Genomic DNA, 23,152 nt, shown 5'->3' on the forward strand with positions numbered 1-23,152 from the left:
TTCTGTACTATCACACAAATCTTCATTCTTTTTTTAATTTTTTTTTTTATACTTTGAACATTGTTGAGTTTACATCTCTCTTTTTTCTCTCTCTCTAATGAATAGTTTGTCTCTGAATGATAAACTAACATATGCATCCCTGCCAATACTTAAGAAATCTTGTTGGTAGGATTAAAGTTTCTGGTCTTACTGTATAGGGCATAATTAGTAAATCCAGAAAAACTTGTCAGCTTTCTTATTTGGATTTTTTGAAAGCATAAAACTAGGCAAAATTCTGGGCCAGCACAAGCAATCCAGCCTTACTGGCTTCAGCTTTGCAAACCCTTTCAAAACTGTGTGCCAGACACATGAGTCGGTGCCCCATGTTTTAAAGGAGACCTTGTGCTGAGTCACAAACAGCACTGGCTTTTTAGCTTTTGATCTCAAATCTGGTAATTTGTGCTAAGTATTTGAAAAGAGTTCAGGCATTCTGTTTTGAGATATTTGGGAAATGGCTCTTAGAATATCACTTAGAGGTCGCACTGCATTTTCCTGTATGCTAATTACCAGGAATGCTGAAGGTTATTCTATTTAGTACCTATCTTCAGGTTAAGTTTTTAAAATACTGTCTGTGACCAGGAGTTGCCACAGTAATTTTCCTAGAGAGCTGGCAGACAGTATGAACATACATAGAATCACCTTCAGAGTGCTATCTTACTGGAAAACCTATTTCCTTGTGCTGAGACAGTGTGATCTAATGGATTTCCAGAGCACAGTCCTTTCCATGGTCTTCTGATGATGAAGAAAAACCCAGCAACAATTCCTGGACTCCACAACGGTTGTGCTTTTTGTCCTGTGTCGTAATAACTTCCAGCCTTACATTGGTTAGGTGGGTTTACAACGAGCAGGATTGTTACTGTCTTCCAGGGTAAGATGTTCTTCTTTAATGCCAGTACACGTTTGGGAACAGGGACGTGGTGTTACTCATTCCAGTGTGGCCTTCCTGACTTTCCTCTGTCCCTCAGTTTTCAGGTATTGCGTCACTTTGGTTGTAAACATCCCATTGACGTTCTCTTTGTAGGCAAAAGCTGCTGTGTGGAGAAGAGCATTCAGGGAAAATAACATTTCTCCATGTGCACCCAGCTTGCTCCTCAAGGATGCATTCTTGCCCAATTTCTTTCATGGCTCAGCTGAAACTCTTGCGTCCCACTGCCTGTGTTTTGCCTCCTTTTATAACACTGTCTGTCCATCTGGATTACATCATTACAGGAGGACTGGTTGTATTTTACTTAGGAAAGTAAAGGAAAATGAACATTATGGCTCCTCAGGTGGAGTGAGGCCTCACCCAAGCATTTCAGAAGTGTGTGGTTCTCTAAAGGAACTGTATATAATTTCCCCAGGATGGCTCCACACAGCATTTAATTAGTGTGACTGGAAGCGTGTACATCTGGATGATTGTCTGGTAGCATTATCCAATATAGTGCAGATTGTTTGCTGTTCTCTCCATTACTCCAGTCAGAAAAGAAGATGAGCAAAAGGTGTCCTACTTTGAGAATTCAGCCCCTCCACTACCACCACCATATAATCTCAGTAAGGTTTTTAGCCGAACTTCTAAAAGGACTTTTGATTTTTAGCACACAGATTTGGTTGTACAATCAGAAGTGCTTTAATTAGATACAGTTTTCTGCAGATGATCTCTCCTTGTCTGAAGAACAGATTCTGCAGTGCTCTATGGACTTGACCGTGCAGCACTGCTTTTACTAATTTATGTCATTCTCTGCTTTCCTGTTTCTGGTCACCAAAGAGCTGTTCTTTTGTCTTGCTGTTTTGCTTAGGTATTCATAATATACCTCTTTTATGAATTGGTTGCAAGTATCTGAGTTATGATCTAGTCATATCTATGAAGCTGGAATTCAAATGCATGCTAGTCTAAAGTCCTGTGGAGGTGTGTGTGTGTTTTGTTGTTGTTTTTTCTCTCTCAAAAACCCCTTCTGCTCTGCAACTCTGCTGTATTATATTGCCTTTCTAGGTATGTTGTGTTGTCTCTAAGAGCTGTTCTCTTCTTGTCACTTCCAAATGCTCTGTAGCTGTTGAAGATTCTCATCCCGTTTTGGATGTAAGGCAGAAGAATGTAAAATAATTTGCTCAAAGTTATGCAGTAAATCTTTATTAGAATGAGGAGAAGGGTGGCTCTGCAGTTCTCGGTGTACCTGACCTGCACAGCACCTTTGGAGACTAGAGTTATATTTCTGATCTCTTTCTGTTGCCCTGAAAAGCTGTATTTCCAACCCCCCACCACTTTGTTTACCAAGCTTATTTCCTGTTTTCAGTAGCCCTTCTCTCAGCAATCCCCAGGAAGACCGAAGCTGTGTGCCTGTCTGTGGACAATCAACCCTGTTGCTTGCAGCACTCCTGTTGGTGTCTTGTTCTGCTCTTCTCAGTTGTTTTTCCTGCCTGTTTGTGGCTGCAGAAGGTAACTGCTGAATCCATGGCAGAGATGGACAAGGACAGTGTATTTTTCCTTAACCAGGCTGCAAAAAGTCACAAATCTCTTCGAGGAGAAAATGGAGAACGTAACAGTTTCTTGTAATACCTATTGCACTGTCTGTGGCCTTTGCTGTACTTACTGGACGTGAACTTTTCTTAGCTAGAAGAATGTTTAACTTTTTAACCTTCTACATAGGCAGTCTGATTGCCTACAGAGAATATTAATTTTGTCTGACTGTTTCTAACTGATGAACCTAGTTCTCTAAATTCTTTCAGTTCAAAATCTAGACTACACTAGCTCTCATCTCCTGAAACATCAGCCTAAAGTTGATTGAAACAATTGTGGATGCTGCAAACTGCATGCTTGCCTTTGTGATTGCTTCCTAGGAGGTTTGAGGAATTTGAATTTGGGGAAATTTGGGGAAACTTGATCCCAGCTTGATGCATTCATGTTCCTTGTATGATTTGCACTGATAAAAACTATTTGCTTCTTACCAGTTCACTTTCCAACCCAATCCACTGGTTAGACCTATGATCCCTTTCATGGGGCAGATGGCCCGTCTATGTGGTTTTTGGTGTTTTTTTGCACATTGGCCTTGACTCCTGGGCCTTTCCCAGTATTTTGTTTTAGTCTCTATGCAGTACTAGCCAGCCAGGCCCAACATAGCTGCCGAGTGGTTTAGGATTAAAAGAATATTTTGGAGGTGTATTTTATTACCAGGGTAGCAGCATTTCCACTTGACTTCTTAGCAGAAAAGTTAAGCCTGCTGGTTTTCTGCTTGAAACTGCCTGAATGGAAAATCACTGGTTGTTTTGTTGCTACCAGCCTTGCTCTCCTTTACCAACTGGTCTGTCTAAAAAAATGTTCTGGTTATTAAATGCAGTCAAGCAGCCACTGCTGTAACTCATGCATGATGCCAATAACTTACGCCAGTGAAATCAATGATGAGAATTTCAAAGAAGCTTTAAATAAAATATAACAAATTTAAATGCCAAAGTGCTGTCTATGTGAATTTGCTATTAACAGATTATAAATGGTTTGAATAATGTTGAAAAGCCTAGTGCCTTCAGTTAGTGGTATCAAAGGCTTGTTTAAAGCAGTTCCTGGAGGATTGCCCCCCCTGCCCCCAGCTTTCTGTTTCATGATGGATAAAAACAAAACTCCTTACAATAAAGAAAGGAAAGCCAGGTTTTCAGCTACCCTCTGACTGGCCTCCAGATCTGGCAGCTGCTTTTGGATGTCTAATTGCCTGTCCTGCAAAAGTTGACACGCACCTACTTTGAGAAGGTTCTTTGAGTACCCACTTTGTATGTGCATTCTCCGATTTACAGCAATGAAATGATAATGCTGGGAAAAAAAAATCAAAGTGGAGCATATAATACTATTTTTGATTTTTGTTTTTCCTAACAACAGCAAAACGTTTTCCTTCTTTTCTGAGTCCATAGTTCATTTACCATTAGATATGGTAAAACAGTGCAAAATAGCGGATATGACACTGGGCTGGGAGGAAAGAGCCCTTCCATTGAGTCCTGATTTTTGGCTGCACAAATCACTTTCTCTCTTTCCTCATTCCTCTTTCCTTGCTTTGTGTCTGGACTCTAAGGCTTGTGTGCAAGTGTAGTCCATCAATGTGTCTATACAGATTTCAGCACAATAAGGCCTTGATTTCAACTGAGGCCTCTAGGAATTACACCTAGTAAGTGTACTAGCAAACCTCTTTCTTCCTTTTAAAGTTTCTTAGTCGCCCTTCCCCATTTGAAATTCATGGCAAGCTCTCTTGTTTACAGCAATCTAATGAGAGCATAATTGGGTCCCCAAGATAACATTACAGATATAAGCCAGTTTTTCCTTAGACAAAGTCCTATGGAGAATGTATTTTCTTATAAACATGCTCTTTATAAAAGGGCTTGCTGTTTTGTGTTTATTGGTGTTCCATCTGCTCTAGAGAATACATTTGAGAAAAACTAGCTCCAGCATGGCATATAATGTTTCATTAGCAGGCATAACCTTGTTTATTTGCTTTTTAAAATTGTATTTAGAAAAGGAAATCAGTTTGCACCATTGACATGCTGCCAGGTTCCTGTTTATAAATGTCACAATAGGCAACTTGGAAGAAACGAAATAGTCAGTTTATGGATTTTGCATAAAGTATGACAGAAACCGTGTAGAGCCAAACAGCCAGTTGTGCTTTGCCTATTTTGCAGCCTCCCAATTAGCGGGATGGGGCGTAGTGTTAGCAGTGCAAAACACCCTGAGTGACCCGAACTGGGCTATGGACACTTAGTGTTACTGACGCTTATTTGAACAGAAGAAGCTCTTTGTGCTATGTTGCTTAAATGGCTATCTTGGGCAAGTAATTGTGTATGAAACAGGCAACCCTGAGGAAAATGCGAGATATCTGTAGGAAACTTCAAGACATAAGCATGCAATCTGATGTCATCTTTTCCCACAGAGAAGCTATTTCCTTTCAAACTCTGGTGAGACCAGTCTTCCAAAATTTCCTTCTCCTTCAAAATACATTCATTGCATTTCCTTTAGATCACTTTTTTCCTTTCCTCTAGTAAATGGTTTATCGTGGATACTTCTGGTACATGCCATATATTACTTACTGTGTATGTAAAGAAGGCCTCGTGTCAGAAGTGTAGGCTTGACAGACATGATGAAGAGGGCATGAGGAGGGTAGTGGGGGAAGAGGGGAGGGAATCCTGGAAGACAAGGGTCATCTTTCAGTATTCATTTCTACTGGTAATTAGAGGGCACCACTGAATGTCTGTAATTAGATCATGCCACAAAAATTAAGATAAAAGACCGAAAATTCTAAATCTCCTGCATTTTGTTCATAATACCAGAGGAGTCAGAGCATTTGCTTAAACCGCCAGCCAAAGTGGAGGACAGGCACGGAGGCTTAACATGCCCCTGGAAGAAATTCATACGCATTTCCCTCAGAAGGTGCAAGGAAGAGACCAGAGGAGGTAACTGTGTACTTCAGTGACCTTACTTCAGTCAGTCGTGCTGCTGCCCATGGGGCAGAGTTAAAGTGGAAAGGCACATCGGAAGTTAGTTTTGCTGCGGCCACTCTGTGCGGGGCCGTCACCTGTAAGGCAGTGGCCTTGAGAGGATTTGTAGTGCTTAAATGGGCCCTTCGGGCTTCAAGGTATAGTGGTGACTGCTGCAGCCTTAAGATGGCTTATACTTGGCTTAGCACTTCGTAGCCTATCCTGCATCTTGTGCCATGACTTTTAGCAGCACTATGTGGTTTGCTGGGGATTAGCAGGCTGAGATTTCATCTGAATCACTCAGGGTATCTTGGAAAGGCTTGCTGATCACATAATAACAGCTACTAAAAGAAATAAGGATAACAAGAATAAAAATGTTATTTATGAAGGGTTTTTTTTGGTGCTTTTTTAGTAGCAGCCATCGTGTCTACATTAAGAATAATTCATCCTAACTTAAAAGAAAAAAAGAAGTTTCCCTGCATTTTCCAGCATAGATATTTAAGATGGAATTTTACAAAGCTTCTGCCAATGCCTGTACACAAGCCTGGACTATTAATTAACATTAATTATCCACTAATGCTACAAAATACTGAAAATATATATTTTTTAAAAGGACATAGGCTGCTTAACTCCATAGATACTTTTAGAATTGTTATCTTTGTTGTCAAGATATTCTAGTCACGGTGCTCTAAAGCAGTATGTGGGCAGCGGTTAAACTCTGGTCTGTGAACTGCTGGTGGTCGAAAAGCTGTGCTAAGTCATCTGCAGCTGGTCTGTGGAACCATCTTGCCTTAATTACACAATTTATGATAAGAGTGAAGGCTGCTCTGTGAGAAATTCAGAGGGTTGACAGAGGTCTGTGATCCAAAAAATTGGAAACCAGTGGCCGAGACTGATAAGTACAGATTCAAAGCTTTATGATTTCAGTGAGAGCAATGTTTCCCTTCTTTCCCCATCTGCCTATCATTACCTGTCATTTTTGAGTAAAGAGTTTAACTTTTCTTTAAATTTTTACCCCTAAGGAGATCAGCGTGATAACATTTGACTGAGCAGTAGTGCCTGGCGTTCAAGAAGTCAGAGATGCTTTCGCCACTGCTGGCCTTTGAGTCTCCAGCATCGTGGGGGTAGCTGGCTGTATGCAGTGTGGGGGCAGCAGCGGAAAGGGACTTGAAGGCAGGGAAGACTCCTTCTGCATCCTGGGATATATCATGCCTCCCATTTTTTTCTTTTTTTTTTTTCCTTTTTTTTGAGTGCCATTTTTATCAGGTATCTGTTAAGTGAACATTTGCCCACCTTTAAAATGTTTTGAGAAATAGATTCTTTGGCATCACTTTATATTTTTGTGTGTCAGCCTTGTTCAGTGACTTCATACCTCTCACTAAGTAAGGGAGTTAAATGGATTCTAAGTCTGCAATAAGATCTTCCTAATGCTTTGTCCCTGTGCTTAATGTTACTACACAGCATTTTCCAACAGTTCTTTTGTTCTTTTTCCTGCCTTAGTGCTTTTTCTCTTTCAAGCTATACAGATGTTACAGTTTAAAAAAGGAAAAAAGTTTTGCATTTCACTCTCCAGCAAGTTTACTTTCTCCCATCTCTTGCATAATGACCTCCTCCCCCCCTTATTTTTTGTTAAATTTAAATCTTTGTAATGCACTTTCTTCTTATAATCCTTCAACTGTTTTAGTAATCTGACTGATTTTTTAATCTCTGTTTTCTTCCCTAGTTCCTCTGCTATGTTTGCTGCCATTGTGTGGGCCATGAGCTTAGTTTTGTGCTTATTGCAGTTTAGTAGTAGATGAAATACTTGTGATGGACTGGTATGAGGGTGTTTTCCTTGCATATTGATTTGAATAATGTGAAAATTAATTGGTTAGTGCCATTTTGGGGGAGATTTGATAACTTTTGTTTTGAAATGATTTTTCTCTTTTGTCAGGACAGAATTCATTGAGTCTCAATAATTTTGATAGAGAATGTATATGATTAAAATATTTTTGAGGCATGCTCTTCTTTGCCATATTTATCCTATAGTTTTCTTTATGGTACTGTCCTCCAAGTTTTTAAGCCAACAGGTTCTTCAATTGTGTGAGCAGCATGTGCAGCGGAGGAGTATATCACCACTGGCTTCCTCCCATGTTTATATTGTGGAGTTATGATCTCCATAATCAGGCAGTATGCTACTGTACACTTCTTAAAAATGCACATGTAGTTCTTACTATATCAATTTTAAAATATTTCTACATATTTGATTTCTATCTTTAAATATTTTTTCAAAGTTTTTTTTTTTCTCTTGAATTATTTGAAAAATATTTAAAATCACTGTTTGGGAAAATAGTTTTTTTTTTCTTTCAGAAAATAAAAAAGTGCAAAAAAGTGCTTCTGTTTTTGTTTAGACAAACTGTATTTTTTCTCTCATTTTTTAATGGCAAATACCGTCTGACTTTAGAATTTATATAATAGTCTGCAAAATGGTTTTTATGTGCAATTGGTTTTAGGTCACAGCTCTATTGATCTAAAAGCTCTCTCAGAACAATCCCGAATGAGTCATCAGTTTATATAGAACTGGTATTTGCAATTTTCATTAAACCTCAGTTAAAAAAGAATAGTAGGAGAACATAAGCTGGCTTCAGTTCAGGAACCAGCTCTGACAGTTTGAAAACAAAAACAGTATGAAACTCAGAAAAGTTACAATGGATAGTAAAGGGTAGATCCATTTTCTTCATCCTTTGCCTTCAGTAGACTGGGACATGTGATACAGGTGGTGCCGTGTGGCATGGATGGGTGTTTCTCTGGAAGAGCCAGGGTTCAGCAGAAATGGTGACTGTCTAGAGTCATGCGGTGTATTTCGCCTGTGTCTACAGAGCCGTCATTGCTCTGCTCTGCTTGCCAACAGGGTGTGTGTTCTTGTGGAGTGATGTGTAATTCTCTCCACGAGCACATGGAAGCATGACTTCAAGAAGTTTTTACCCTTAAAAAAAAAGAACTGCGTTGCCTATCTACAGTTAAATGGTTGCACGTGGGAGAAAATGCTTAAATGTTCTCTTGAAAGTCTCCTGACTGAAGCTCAAAGGAGAAATATTCTGAAACCGGGGAGAAGTTAAGCTGATGATGATCTATTCCCTTTCCTCTTGCACTTGGAAAGGTTGAGAATGAGTACCTTGAAGCAGTTTGTAGCTATGTCTCTCTCTTTTTTATTTATTTTTTAACATTATTTTAATCTGAACACTAAAGACTGTTGGAGAATATAATTACGGGCACATGAGCAAAGGGAACATTTCTGGAAAAGCTCTTTAGTGTCATAATCCTAGTTTCTGCTTCAGTGGGAGTGGCTGGGAACTTTGGTGAGGTATGAAACTTAGTCCTAGAGGAAATAAATTCCCCTGTATGGATCTTGAGGGTGGTGGATACCTCTCTTGTCTCTACATCTCCTGTTGTGTGGGTGGCCTGTTCCCTATGTGAATATTTGGGTCCAGTTGTAGTAGAGTGAGTGAAAATAAGCCCATATGACCTCTTCAAGGACAGTTGTGAAGGTCTCTGAGAAAATTCTGCATCTCGTATTCTCTCAGAGTATGGACAGGTCTCAGGAGTGTTAAGGCAGAGGAAGAGCTCTGTATCATGGCTCCTGTTGACTCCTCCTCCCACCTGGTGTGCTGGGAGCTCTCCGCCTTGTAGGAATTCATCTTAGCCATTGTCTCATTGGAGAAGAATGAAAAGGGGAGATAATGTGAGATGTTTTTTGTAGATCCCTGGCTGAGGTGCATGCAGAACTCCTTAAAAGTAGAACTGGAAGTAGCCTAGTCAAATAACAATTCAACTGTGATGGGAGGTAGGGGTGGCTCTGTTTCAGTCAATGTTGACGAATTTTACCTTTTTTAATAAAAGCCCAAAGTCTTGTCTCTGAGGAGCTCTTTAATATCATGTCCAGTTCCTCTAAGAGCACATGGAATGCAGCAAGGCCATTTCAGGAGTTCTGAAGACCATCTGCATCATACGTGCAACGAGCCTAGTCTTGCTGTGCAGGTGATGTAGTGTCATTCTGCATGTCATGATGCATATGGCTGGATCAGATAGACTTAGTGTCAGAGATGTTGTACATTATCTTTCTGCCATCTTTCAAAGCACAGGCCTTGCCATTTAGGTATGAACTTGCTTGAACTTCTCTGCAAATTCACAGGCATCGCACCAATGTAAATTATTCTGAGATTGCCAAATCCCTTTCTTGTGAATGTGGGAATCATACTGAGTTAGATATTTTGTTGGGAAATCTTAGGCTTTCTCTTGGCAACTCTGTAGGTACTAAGTGTAGTTCCTGCCCAACAATGGCACTGGCATTACTGAGAAGAATGGACATCGGGATGCACTGAGAGGTTTTTGCTTTGTTTTTGCTTTCCATGCATCTGAAGTTCAGCCTACTTTCTGAAGAGATAAAGTGTATTGGAAATTGTTAAAATTTTGAGACGACATTAGAAGTTTGTACATGTATGCTAGCAATAACAATGTCTTACGGGCTATCAAAATTTTTCATACCCACATAACTCAAACCCTTTACACCTTAGAGAAGTCTGGAATTATAGGAGAAAAGGGGAAAGAGAAGGAGAAGAAAATGGAAACACTGAACCTAGGAGCACAAGAATCTGATGTTAAATCTTTAAATTCTGCCTTCCATGTTCCACCAAAATCCAGCCAAAATTTGGAAAAATGCTGGGGTACTGCTCGAGTAAAGTTCACCTCAGATTTGCATCCTGTCCCTTTCCAGACATCACTGACTTATGGCACCTTCCATATTTCCTGTAAAGATCCTCCTGTGTGGCAGATCACTGCTCTGTGGCTCTTGGAAATCTGTGATGTGGAGCCTGTAATCTAGAGGAAGGGTTTCTGAATCTTAAACAGCTTCATACCAATACTTTGTCTTCATGCAGACAGCCCTCTTTGGAAGGAAGGTGTGTGCAGGCAGAAGGTGTATGCTGCCAATGGCAGGGGACAGCTGTGCAGCACTGCGGGGTAAACTCATTGTAGGCAAGTGATGCCTTTCTTCTTTGTTGATCCCCTATGCACCCAGAGGTACAAGACCTGTAAACCTCCTTTGCAATTTAATATTTATTCTAGTAAGCATACTACTGAAAACAAATAGGCAATACAGAAATATTTGGAAGAATTCAGAAACTGTGGAGGCACTGTAAAGGAGAAGTTAAGAGGGTCAACTTTGAAACGAGTAAATATCACGTATAGACAGGTTATTAATTAACATGCATTTAATATAAGGCATAAGCTCTAGGAAGTAATAATGCTAAAATATTTACTTGGAGTTGGATACATATTAGACTTGTTTTTGCAAAATTGTGTAACGATCAAAAAAGTCAGTCCAATTTTCAATCATGAACTAGATTTGGCTGTGGTTATTTATTTTATTTTTTTCAACAGAACTCTTTTTTATCAGAAAACACTAATCCATTGGAGAAGGGACTTTTATAGGAATGTGCTAGGTCAGGAAGAATTTATTGTGGGAAAGACTCAGTTTATCTAAGGTAATTCTCTCTTACGGCCTGATGGTAACGATATACTACTGGGCTACGAAAAGTTGTGGTTAAAGTCCTTGATCTGGATTCCTCTTGCAGTCCATGCTTCTAAGCAAATACTGGCTGTTCTCCTGCTGGACCTGATGCATATTATGTGAATTATTTACTAGAACAAGAACTCAGCTGGGTGAGCAGTCTGACCATGCGGCTGTAGGCAGCCCCTCTGCCTTTTTATTTAAAATCTGTCTACCTATCTTTTCTATTTAAAAATAAATAAATAAAAAAAAAAAAAAAAGAATTGGAGACAGGGAGATGGCAGCTATAGAATTCCATATTGTCCCTTTATTTATAGTCTCCTTTTCCATGCAGAAAGTCATCCAAAGAATTTATTCTTATTTTGGTTCAGAATCCAATCTTTTGTTTAGATCTGTGATTCTGTATGTTGTCTAGCTTATGTGTCCTCCACATTTGAGCAGAGCTTTGAGTTTTCTTTCTCACCAGCTTTTCTATCGTTATCCTATGTTTTGTGTGTTTCCTAAGCAAATGGGGTCCTAAACTGGAATTTTGAATAAAATTTAATTATAGTTTTCAATTTTGAGTATCGCAGTGGTCAAGAAGATGTTTTCCCTGAATCTTGGTGGCAAAGTGTGAGTGCAAAGGTGTTTTTCTTTACTTTTCCTTAGACTAGCATTAGGTTGGAATGGAAAGTTTATTTTCCTTTTGCTGCTAACAATCCACAGACTAATGCCTGATAGGAAAAAATACTCCTAAGGTTACTGTATTTTTCATATGTATACATTATGGGTTATCTCTGGCTTGAGGTTTTTGTTTGTTTTTAAATGCAGGCCAAGTCAAACTCTGTGGTTTAGCAACAGTGTGTATTGTGTATATACGGATAATAGAAGTTTTATTCCAGAGTTCCTTCCTAAGTAGCATCCTGGGCTCCCGTGGCTTGTTCACTTTATGGATATGAATTATCTGTGATATTTGTTTCCATAAGAACTTTTGAAGGGCTCCAAGTTACCTGCAGCTGAGGTTATATATGTGAAAATACAGTGGAATTATTCTAGGCCTCTGGGATATTATTGCTGTACAAAATATATGGAGGCTAATAGAAATGGCTGTTTCATGATGTGCTACGTACTGTTTGTTACTTTAGGCCTATAAAGCTTGATTTGCTTGTCAGTCTAAGCAGACCTAGTACACAGTAAACAAGCTGTGGAGTAAATCAAAGTGCCATGCACTCACCACAAAAGTAATTTTTAAACAAAATATATATCACGTTCAGTCAGAAGAATGTGTGTTAAATGTCCCCATTATAAATCACAAGTCACAATCACAGAAGAGTGATTATTCAACTTGCAGGTATTTTTCTATTTATATTGCCCAGTAAAAGTAAATAGTTATTTTTTTATTTCTTTATAGTGGTTGGTTACAAAAAGATACGTTGATTTGGGATTTGCCAGGAGTCAGTAACTTTTCATATTGTTGGTGCTTTCATATTTCTAATTGTAGCCCTATAGATCTCAAAAAGGAGAATTGGGATATATATATATATATCCCATATATATATATATACACATATATATATATATTTAGTTTCCTCCACTATCCCTCTTTTTCCTTCCTTTCACAGAATATCTCCATGCATAACACAGTTGGAGGAGCAATGGCAGGACCTGGATCTCACCAGCTGACCAATACACGGATGCCAAACCACGACACCAGCGTTGTGATTCAACAAGCCATGCCATCTCCGCAGTCCAGTTCTGTCATTACACAAGCACCTTCCACAAATCGACAGATTGGGTAAGTCCACTTCATTTTTTTCCTTTCTCCATTTTTCTGGCTTCAGCAGCTGCATGCAGGACCAGATGTTGTCCTCGTGGTTTCTAAGGAGCTTGTACTCGATCCTGTTAGCATGAAGCAAGAAACTCTGTAACATGCATTGCTGTCTGTGGGGAAATGGCCAGAATACTCCATCTACTCCAGACCTGTCACTTTGGTTTAACAGGGACAGAGTGCTGTACTTACAGGAAAGTCCTGCTTTCTCCTTCCAATTTTTTGTTTTTATCTGCTTACATTCAAAGTTCCAGTTGTTCCTATAAACGTTCTGGGAAGGCAGACGTAGGATTTCTGAAGCTGATCTTTCCACTTCCTTCTGGGTGCTCAGGGGGATTAGGCTATTTCCTAGGTACTCTGTACATCTGAGGAAGGCTACAAGACAAAATAAAAAGGTTGTTAAGATAAATGGAGTTTGGCAAAAAGACCTGTGTGAACAGTTGCTCAGTTTGTGATGGATCTGTATTTATTCCAACAGATTGACAGTATGGATACTTATTGTATTGGCTTGAATGTCAATTGTGTGCTCATGTTTGGAGAACCGCGTGTACAAAACCATACATGTTTTGTATAATCAGTTACTTCCAGCAGATGTGAGATCTTCATAAATCATGATAACTTGCTTTTAACTATACAGAAACTACATGGACAGTTTGAGGGTACAGTTTTTCATCACACAACTCTGAGAATTTGCACTTTTTTATGTACGAAAACATATGGATAAAAAGATAAATCAGTGGACTGAAAATGAAGCAGCAGTCTAGATTCATTATCTGCCGTTTGTAACTTGGTCACATCCATTATATGATAAGTGCAAAATCAGTCTCTGGCCCCGGTCATTGTCTAAATAATTGATGAGCAACTTGCAGTCTCTTCAGAGTAAGACTGAAAAGTGAAACCCTGGCACTGAAATCTCCAAATACAGTTGTTTTTGAGTTGTTTCTTTTTTTCTGATTCCCTGTGGTGTGGGCAGAATATAGGCCACAGGCTCTCCATGTCCCAGCACCCTGGCGGCAGGGATGATCTGTGGCACTGACTGCTCCAGAAATGTTATCCAGCCACACGTTCAACAAGGTTTTCATCTGCAGCCTGTTCAGGGCTCCTGGCAAAGCTCCTTTACTTCCCTTTTTCCTGATGTTTCGTGCTTGGATTATTAATATAGAAATCTGACAGCATGGGTAAGGTAAACATGTCTGATAGGTGTGTCTTTGCATGTGTTATATATTGACAGAATAGTGTTCATGGAGAATTCACATGCCATGCTGTTCACTTGTGAATCCAAGAAAATTGTTGTCTTTTGTATGTCCCATTCTGTCTGAAGTTGGGTTGAGAGGGAGCAAGGAACAAACAGTTTTTGTTTGTTTCTTTGTTTGTTTGTTTGTTTTTAGTTTTAGAAAGAAAACCAGCTAATTCCATTATTTGGATTAAGGATGATAAAACTCCTGTTCATATTGTGACTTAATAGGTTTAGGGGTAACTATGATCCTAATTAAAAACAACAACAATGACAACAAATAACCAACTTTTAATACTCAGTGGTGAGGTGCTTTATATGGGACTGTACTTGGCTTCCAAACAGTTGTTTCTATATAATGAGAAAAAAACTGCATGTGGTTTTGCAAGACCCTGCCAGTCAGGTTTTAGGTTTGCGTTGGTTCGGGGCCATGGTGATTAGAATCTCCAGAGCTGGAGGGATTGAGGATAAAAAGGCCTATTTCCTAGTCAGTGGTGAGTGCCTCATTTGGGAAACTTTGTCATGACATATCTTAATTCTCCCATGTGACCGATTCCCACAAATGTTTCCTATGTCTGAATCTAAAGCTGCTCTATTGGGAGGCAATTGTCAGCATTTTAGTCTCTGTGTGAGCTGGTGTGTGAATGAGACTTATGGTGTGACCTCCAGCATACTCTCTTCCCCATTCTTCCCTCTTCCTAGGAGGTTTTGTTTTTTTTCATGGTGTGTCCTAGGAGATAATTGCTGCATTTTGGACTTCTTCTGCTTGCCAAAGTGTTGAGCATCCTTGTTGTTTGTCGTCTTTTCCTTCGGTCTTTTCCCTGTGGTGCCTGTTTTATTTATTCAAGGAACATATCTTGTCATTTCCATTTATCTTCATCTTATCCTTCTAAACGTGCTAAGAATTGTATCCAAAAATCATTCACGAGGAATATGGGCTTGACAATGGTATTGATATTAGGCAATTGAAAATAAATTCAGATGGATTCAGAAAATGTTTATAAGTTCTGCAAAGTTTGGTGGTTTTGGTTTGGCCTTAAAAAATTGAGATATTTCAGCTTTTTAACAAGCCTAAATTCTGAGGTGCTCAAATAAGTGGTTTTGGGTTGGGCTCCCCCTCTTTTTTTAAAACATCTGATGTTGCCCCAAAGGGTAGATGAGTCTTTACCATGGAGAGTTGTGCCAGGGCATATGCCTTTTTAATGAGCAATAAAAACAGCAGAGAGCAACTGGAGCACCGAGTTCTGTAAGAGCAGGATCAAGCCCTAAAGGTTATATAGAACCATCTTGTAGCAATATTCTGATTTTTATCACAACCACAAATATTTTAGAGTCAGACTATGGCCAAGCCACCTGCAAATGTTTGTGATGGCCTTACTCCAATGAAAACAGAGAGCAGCAATGAAAGTCTTCATTGAGACCCTGCTTGTAGGCTGTGCTCCAGTAATGGAGAATGGGACCACCTGTGCCCCCACACAGTCTGCTTCATGGGAAGCAGTGGGTGAGTTCAGAGCAGCTGATGTTCCTGAGGGATGTCATTTTCCCTTCATTGCTCTCCACGCCTCTCTTTTTTTTTTTTTTCCTGTCCCTTACCCTGGCTCTGGGGAATTGCATATTAAATGAGATATTGACACAAGGCATGGGAAAACATGACAGAATGAGCACTGTTGGGCAAGCCTTACTGGCACACCGTATATACACACATTGTTTCAGGTATTAAGCTTCAGCTACTACTGAACAGGCATCCAGCCAGATTAATCAGAGAAAGGGAAGACCGTGAAGGGTATAACTTAAAAAATAGAACAGGATGCAGTCCCGCTTTCCTCTCACCATGTACCTGGTTGAGAGCAAACAGCAACATTATCATTACAGCAAACTGGCAGGTTGGTATAAAGGTCCTAGATAGTATTTATGTGGCGAGGCAGTCTCTTAACCTCCTTGCCATCCTGCGTCCCTCCCCCCTTAAGATTTTAGCATGTGGGAGGAATGCTGTAACTAGTAACTACTTGTGCTGATGACAAATCAGTTGAGGAACACTTAGCAGTGAAGGGTGTCTCTGGCTGATTAATAGCACATCATTTGGAGATAAGATACACAGAGGAGAAGCAGTAAGACATATGGAGGAAAGGGAGAAAAAATGATATAAGGCATACATTTGTCAAAGGTATAGAAAGGCAGATAAGCTGAATCAGCTCAAGATATGGGACTCTGAATTAGTGTGTACAATAGCTGTGTTTGTCTCTTTTTTTTAAATAATTCCATTTCTTTTCAGTGGCAGAGCATTCAGCAATGGATATGAAAGTTATGGTCAGAAAAATTAGTGACAACAGAGTACACTGGTTGCTTTATCTGAGTGTGCCTTTTGCTAAGTAAGATGCCTTTTTTAGACCAGCGAAGACTTTCTAGGTGGTGGCAGCCTAACAGCTCAGCTGTCCTGGAGAAAGTAAACTGCTGCTGTTTTTCAAGCTAGTAGCAGACACAACAACTAGTAGTCGTTCCTGCTCAAAACTCACTGGTACAGCTCTGTAGCTGAATGGGAACACAGGAGGATTCACAGTTGTCACCGGTCCAGCAAGTTGTTAACACTGTACTAAATGCAGAGGGAGATGTGAGTCCAGTTTCAGTGAACTCAGACTCCAAAGTGGACATAGAGGCTTAACCATGTGATGTAGATTATCTCTTTTCAAAGTGTTGTAGAGCATTTTAATCAAGATAAGATGGTCTTTTGGCACAGCATCAGAAGGAAAAAATTGCAACCACATTTGGTGAAATACAAGCAGGTAGGAGAAGGCAACAAGAGGAATCTGGGAGATGTCTCTGGTTCCTTTATGTGCTGAAGAATCATGGTATTGATGGGAGGGCAGCCTTGCAGTCCCCACATGCAGCACTGATTTTAACACCTATGCATTTCCTTCTTGTTCCTCTCTCTTCCCACTCATGCTGCCATATATCTTTCTTCATTTCCAGTTCATAATCCTAGGAAACCTGGGATAAAAGCCTCCATTCCATCTCATGTATTTGAACTGAGGCACAACAGTATACTGTGAGATGAGCAGAAATACAGTGAGAGATGAGATATTGAATGTTCTCTCAGTTACTTGAGCAGGCCCATTCTGTAGCTTTGGTTGTGCAAAATGTAAGAACATCCAGCTTCCAGATAACTGAAAGGAGAGGAAAAGTGGGGAGGGAGAACATCTGACAGTGTCGTTCTGTCTGAGTATATATTTTTTTTTCTGTCGTTGTACTCAGTGTTGGAGCTAAGTTCCCTATTTTATGCTCCTGCTTCTTTTTATTCTGTTTGTTTATGCTAAGACACATTTTTTCTAGTTCCTTCTACTACACTGACCTCAGTCAACCTTAATGTGGAATCCCATCCCACAACATGTGCACAATAGCCACAAAATTGTGAAGCTCAGGTGAATTGCTTCGGAAGTCATTACAAGTAAGCCATTCACAGAAACAAGTTGTCTCATAGCTCAAGGCTAGTCAACAGTGATGAGAGAGAAAACGTAGTCTGATGGATGGATCCTTTCTAGCCATTTCTTCCCTTTTAGTCAGCCACTGCCCTGATCCACACGTTTACCTGCATGCTGAACTGTGCTGGTCTGTGTGTGATGTTCGGAAGCTCTGTCTGCTCATCAGCTTATCCTGCTGTTGTTTGCATCAACATGTTCAGGATCTGCTGACTTGGTCTCTCCTGACATTGCTGAGTCAGGTGAAAAAAAAACAAAAGAAACAGCACCAGTCTGTGTTTGAGACACAGCACAAAGGGGTGATTGTTAATTACATCTCTCTTGTATCCCAAACCACATACTCCAATGTCCTCCCAAAAACTGTTTCTTGCTGTAAGGTCCAGCAGAGGTTGGAAGTACTGACATATATCAAGATGACTTTCAGGGGACTGAAAGGAGGATCATTAGCTATGTAATAAATAGCCTGTCAACCAGGAGAAAGTTTAGTATGTTTGTTATCTGGCTGTTGAAGTCAACAGTTATCCCAAAAGTCACATGCTTGTTATACATGTTGTTTAAATTTATTAATGAATGAAGCATTGCATGCCTCATACTTTCTATTTAGCAAAAGGTCTAAGCTTATTAGAAATGTTGCTTGTTCACAGCAACAACTACAACAACTGTGCCAGGGATATTGTGTGACTCCCTGGCTACTGACTCAGTATTGTCATCTGTTGCTGTGAAGAGAAGCTAGCCAACTCCCACTCCCGATGGTTGTTTCAGGCAGGTAGTGATGGCACACTCCAGAATACTCTCATATAATCATTTTATAAGAAATAGATCATGAAGGTTTGTCCCACCCAATAACTATAGGAGAACAAGGTCAAAAAAGCCTACTGCACCAATAACTGTGTCTGAACAGAAATGCCCAGCGTTCATAGGCATAGTTTGGCTCTCACCTCAGAGTAAATCATGAATAGGACTTAAATATGATATACAGAACTTGCAGAATACAGCACTGATTGCTTAATTTTAGTGGTTAGTATCTGTTACGTACCTCCACTGTGTATATATATACTATAGACAGTGTATAAATCTTCTTTAAAGGTGTCATCAAAATTTATAGCATGAGCTTCTGATTTATATGACTCTTTGAACTGAAACAGATGTAAAATCATTTTCGGATGGAAGAGGATCTCAGAGTTGCAGTGGGTTTGGTGCAACAGATTAAGCTTTGCTAGAACAGAAATGATCATTAGAGTTCTGCACAGCTGAATCATAGCTCTGCTCTTTATCACAGGTTTGCACTTAACATGCCCTGATGCGTGGTTCCATTATGTGTTTTATCCAAGTGTCAGCCTGTTTGACAGGTAACTAAGCTGCAATAAAACACTAACTCAAACAATATAGACCTTGTTTGGTGTAAGGTTTTCTCTTCTTTTTATTTAAGAGAATAATTTGCAGGTTCCAGAGGAAGAACTGACTTCAGAGATACTGCCTCGTGCCATGTCATTTCAGAGAAAGGGCTTAAATGTTTGGCATGATGGCACAATGGCTGTAATGAGTGACTAGAAAGTGAAGAGCTTAACGTGAGAAGAGCTGTGATAAAAATGTCACTGCTCACAAACAGGTTATAGTTGTATCTGTTTCAATAAGGGAATTGGCATCAATGTGGTGAACAGAAACCACCTCTTTTTTTGCATGGTTTCTCTTGTCAGTATATTTTTGAATACTTTCAAAGGGTGTAAAAACAGTAAAGCATTAATAACTTTTATTTTTTTTAAGCTGGTACTTGGCTGAAAAGCAATGACAATACTTCAGAGAAAAGCACCTGCAGGAAAAAAAAAAAAAAAAAACAGAAATTATAGACTATGTATAAAGTATACAGATCCTATTTTACCACTTGTAAACATAGGCCTCCCTATTAATTGATGAGTTGAGTTTAGAAATCAATGGCATGGTATGGTCCCATGTAAGGCATATATACTGTTTTGGCTATACTTGTGGACAAGCCAAATATGCATTTGAAACAAACAAACAAATGTAAATCAAAATCATAGATCTAAGATGATGGTATTACCAAAATGACTTCTTTTAAGCAAATGAAATGACACTTGATTTAGAGGGAAAAATCATTTAAATCAATCTGTCATTTTGGAGAAAAATTCCACATGATAAATCACATATATATATTTATCAGTGTTTAGTAGTGAACTGCTCAGACCAGCAAGGAACTGCTGATTAGGCAGAACCAGCAGGTAGACTGAGAAGTGTTCACTTCGAGTGCAGGAAGAGTGCTCCTTGGAAGAAGGAACGATTTAGGGAATGTGCTTCAGAAACATTTACTGTTATGAGCATCTGTATTCTGCCAACAGAGACCTTTATTCTGAGCTCGTATAAATGAAGTGGAATTTTGCCAGTAAAAGAAGGGAGTTGTGTTAGTCCAGTTGTAGGATCCAGGTCCTAATTGGTTTATGAAATGAAGGGGGCAATCTTTGAGCTATTACCAGCTTCCTCTGCTGCAAGTGAAGTGAATCACAGCTGTTCTGATAGGGTCTATAAAAACTTGGCAAGGTAATAAAATGTTTTCAGTGGACAATTCTCCAAATGAGTGAAATTTAAATCTCTGGCTTATTTGACAGTCTTAAGAGAATTGTATATACTTCCTGGGGAATTCTGATTTATATTTATAGTACTTTTATCTAGTTCATTAACCATAGCATCCAGGCTGACCAGTGCTGTTAAGTGTAAGGACTCAGAGTAACATTCTTTTATTTTTTTTTTTAACCCTACAAATTGAAACACAGTGTGTAAAAATGAAACGTGATATAAAGAAAAAGTTGTGCCTTTTTTTGTTTGTTTGTTTGTTTTAACCTTTCCTTGCTTATGTCTTTGTACTTTGTGACACCATCTCTTGCCTTTTTTTTTCTTTTGAAATTAAAAAAGAATAAAAAATAAAAAAGGCACAGTTAGCATGAAATGGTCCTAGACAATTTTTTTTCTAGTGTTTCTAGCCCCATGAAAATGGTAACTTTGGGGCTTTTTAAACTCTCTTCAAACAACTTGCAGTTTTCTGGAGCTGATCAGGTATCAGATACATCAATCCTTACTTTTTAGTAAGGCTACTGTTCTGAACCATTTGTTCAGCTCATGAAGGGTTTGAGAGTGATTATGTACATCTAATAGTAAAAGACACTATCCCCTAAAGTTGCCTGGCACAGACTGAAGTTCAAGCTGATGTTTTTCATATTGTATATGTTGAGGGATTCACAATTTTCCATGAGGATTGTTCAGAGGTTGTTTAGAATTCTGCATTACTTCTCAGCTTTGTCAGCATTAAAAAATATTTAGGGAATGGATGTCTTTAAATATATATTATATATATATATATATATAATAAATATGTATATATATTATTCCCAGAAATGTCTGTAATTTCCCAGGCAAAGATAAAATGACCCCAGCTTTGAAAGTAAGGTGACCAAAAAATAACACAAATAGAGAACATAATTTGAAGTTCCTTAAAGAATAAAGAATTGGGTTTCCAGGTTGGTCTTATATCAGCTGTCTGGGATTGGAGCTTATGCTTTTGTGAGCATCTGCTTTCATATCTGTAGCTGGGAATTTATACAGCATATACATTGAAGCTTCTGCCTGTATATCAGTCCTCATATGCCAGGTGTTGCTTTCACATCTTAAGATTGCTGGTGTCTAGAGAGCAATCATGCCACTGCACTTGAGCTGCAGGGTGCTGTCTGGGGGGGCCTCTGTTCTTAAAGAAATGCAACTGGGAAGAAAGTGAGTATCTGACTTTCCTTTCTGACAGGTGGTTTCTCATAATGGGTGTTCCTGGCCTGGAACATGCTATAAGGTTGTTCAATGTATTACACTGGAAGAAACTTAAGACATGCACATATCTGAATGGTGCTGTCCTGGAGCATCTGGACAGAGCTGCACGCAGAAAGCTTCCCTGATGTACTCATGGGCAAAGCTTGGGCTCTCACCAAGTGTTTCTGCACTATTGCTGGCAACTGCCACTGGAGAGATAAACTGCTGACTTAATATGCCTAAAGGAATCTCTCCTTGGATATGCTGGATTTCATTAATTCATTATCACTGCAAGGTGCTGATGTAACTTCTTGGGGAAGCACATATAAATGAGCATTCGGAAAGTGACGAAAGGCAGCGATACTCTTCAGGTATTCAGTCAAACAAGAAACTGTTAAACTCAACAGGCTGTAATGGCTGGCTGGCTTGGTTTGAAATAGTGATACAACATTTGAAGAAATGAACTGGGACTGATAAAAAAATTAGAATAATTTTGATCCAATTTCCTATTATTTCTCTCGCAGAATACTCTCAATCTGTTCTTGTTTCAAGTGGTTCCATTTGCCTGAGGTTACATGGCACAGGTATTAAACGAAGTCTGTACTGAAGATACGTGATCAGTACAAGTAAAATCGGAGATGGTTAATATGTATACCAAATTGAAGGGTCTTGTGCAAAACTTTACCTCCTTACAATTAATTTCTTTTTTAGCCTGTTTTAGTTTCTTCTTTTCTGTAGTCCATCCCAGGCTCACAGAGGAAGGAGACCTAGAATGTCTTTGAATTGTTTGTGACCTGTGGGGAAATAAAATAGGAAGCAGAACAATATTTCTACCGTGAAGTAGCAAAGAAAACTGGAAGAAAGCAGCCAGTGAGTTCATTTTGTGCCATACTAAATGGATGTGGAGAAAGATATGGATTCTGGGCTCCATGACAGGGAAGAAAATTCGTACTTGCTTCCAACTTTTCCCCTGGCCTCTATATAGTTCTATTGTTCCAATAAGAAATTTGTGACTCAAAGGATTTATTCAAAATCTATATAAAACATAATAAGCAAAGTTTATTCCAGAAGCCATCAAGTGAAACTATATTTCTCTGTGGGGAGAGCTGGGGTCCCTTCCAGTCTGGTCTTTTTCTGTACACAGCCTAGTAGCATGGATCTTTCTGTTGCACGTTAATGCGACATGAAGGGTTGTGGGGCCCTAACTCCTATAAAGCAAATTCTAGAAACAATACTGGACCCAAGCAGAACCCATAAATGCAGGGAGAAGGAAAAACCTATATATAAAAGAAAACGGGCTGAGAACAAAAAAAAAAAAAAGAAAGAAAGAAAAAGAAAAAGCAATTTAAACCTCAAGGGGAAAAAGTCAATTTTTGTTTTGAAGGAAATGTCCTTGGAAATATTCAGTTTTCCTTATGACCAAGTTGGGAAGCTGCTAAGATGTGCCCTTGAAGACAGTGTAAATGACTTCAAGCCAAAAAACTATTCCACGTTGACAATAAAAACCTACCACTGAGGTATGCATTTCCTTCTTGCTCCTTCTGCTTGCCCATTATATGAACAGGAAAATAGAGACACCCCTGCCATGTTTACAGGCCCTGCCTTGTTATTTGTATGATGGACAGAGAGCTGAAAGCTGTATTGCCAACACTGCTTATTGGAAAAACCTGGAACTAATTAAGGGACTTTGGTAGTGCTCGTGTGTTCACTGGTGGAAATTACTTGACAGAACAGTTCTACCAGCGAAGAACAGTGCTCAGTAATAGAACTAGAGAAAAATGACAAAAGCAACAACAGCTTTGGGGCATTAGGATGAAAAA

At 39.3% G+C, this 23,152-nt stretch overlaps 1 protein-coding gene across 11 annotated transcripts in view; it reads left to right on the forward strand.

Annotated features, from left to right (window-relative positions):
* CREB5 (cAMP responsive element binding protein 5) overlaps positions 1 to 23,152 on the forward strand; it is a 264,451-nt gene that overhangs the window by 71,760 nt on the left and 169,539 nt on the right. For all 11 annotated transcript variants that reach the window (XR_013946701.1, XM_080580472.1, XM_080580466.1 and 8 more), the window contains one exon: positions 12,613 to 12,785. Coding sequence is in view for 10 of the 11 variants with exons in the window: in XM_080580472.1 (XP_080436598.1) it covers positions 12,613 to 12,785 (173 nt within the window). In the remaining variant the exon portion in view is untranslated. The remainder of the gene's footprint in view (positions 1 to 12,612; positions 12,786 to 23,152) is intronic.

The sequence above is a fragment of the Anser brachyrhynchus genome (assembly GCF_964034855.1).
Source record: "Anser brachyrhynchus genome assembly, chromosome: 2".
NCBI lineage: Eukaryota > Metazoa > Chordata > Aves > Anseriformes > Anatidae > Anser > Anser brachyrhynchus.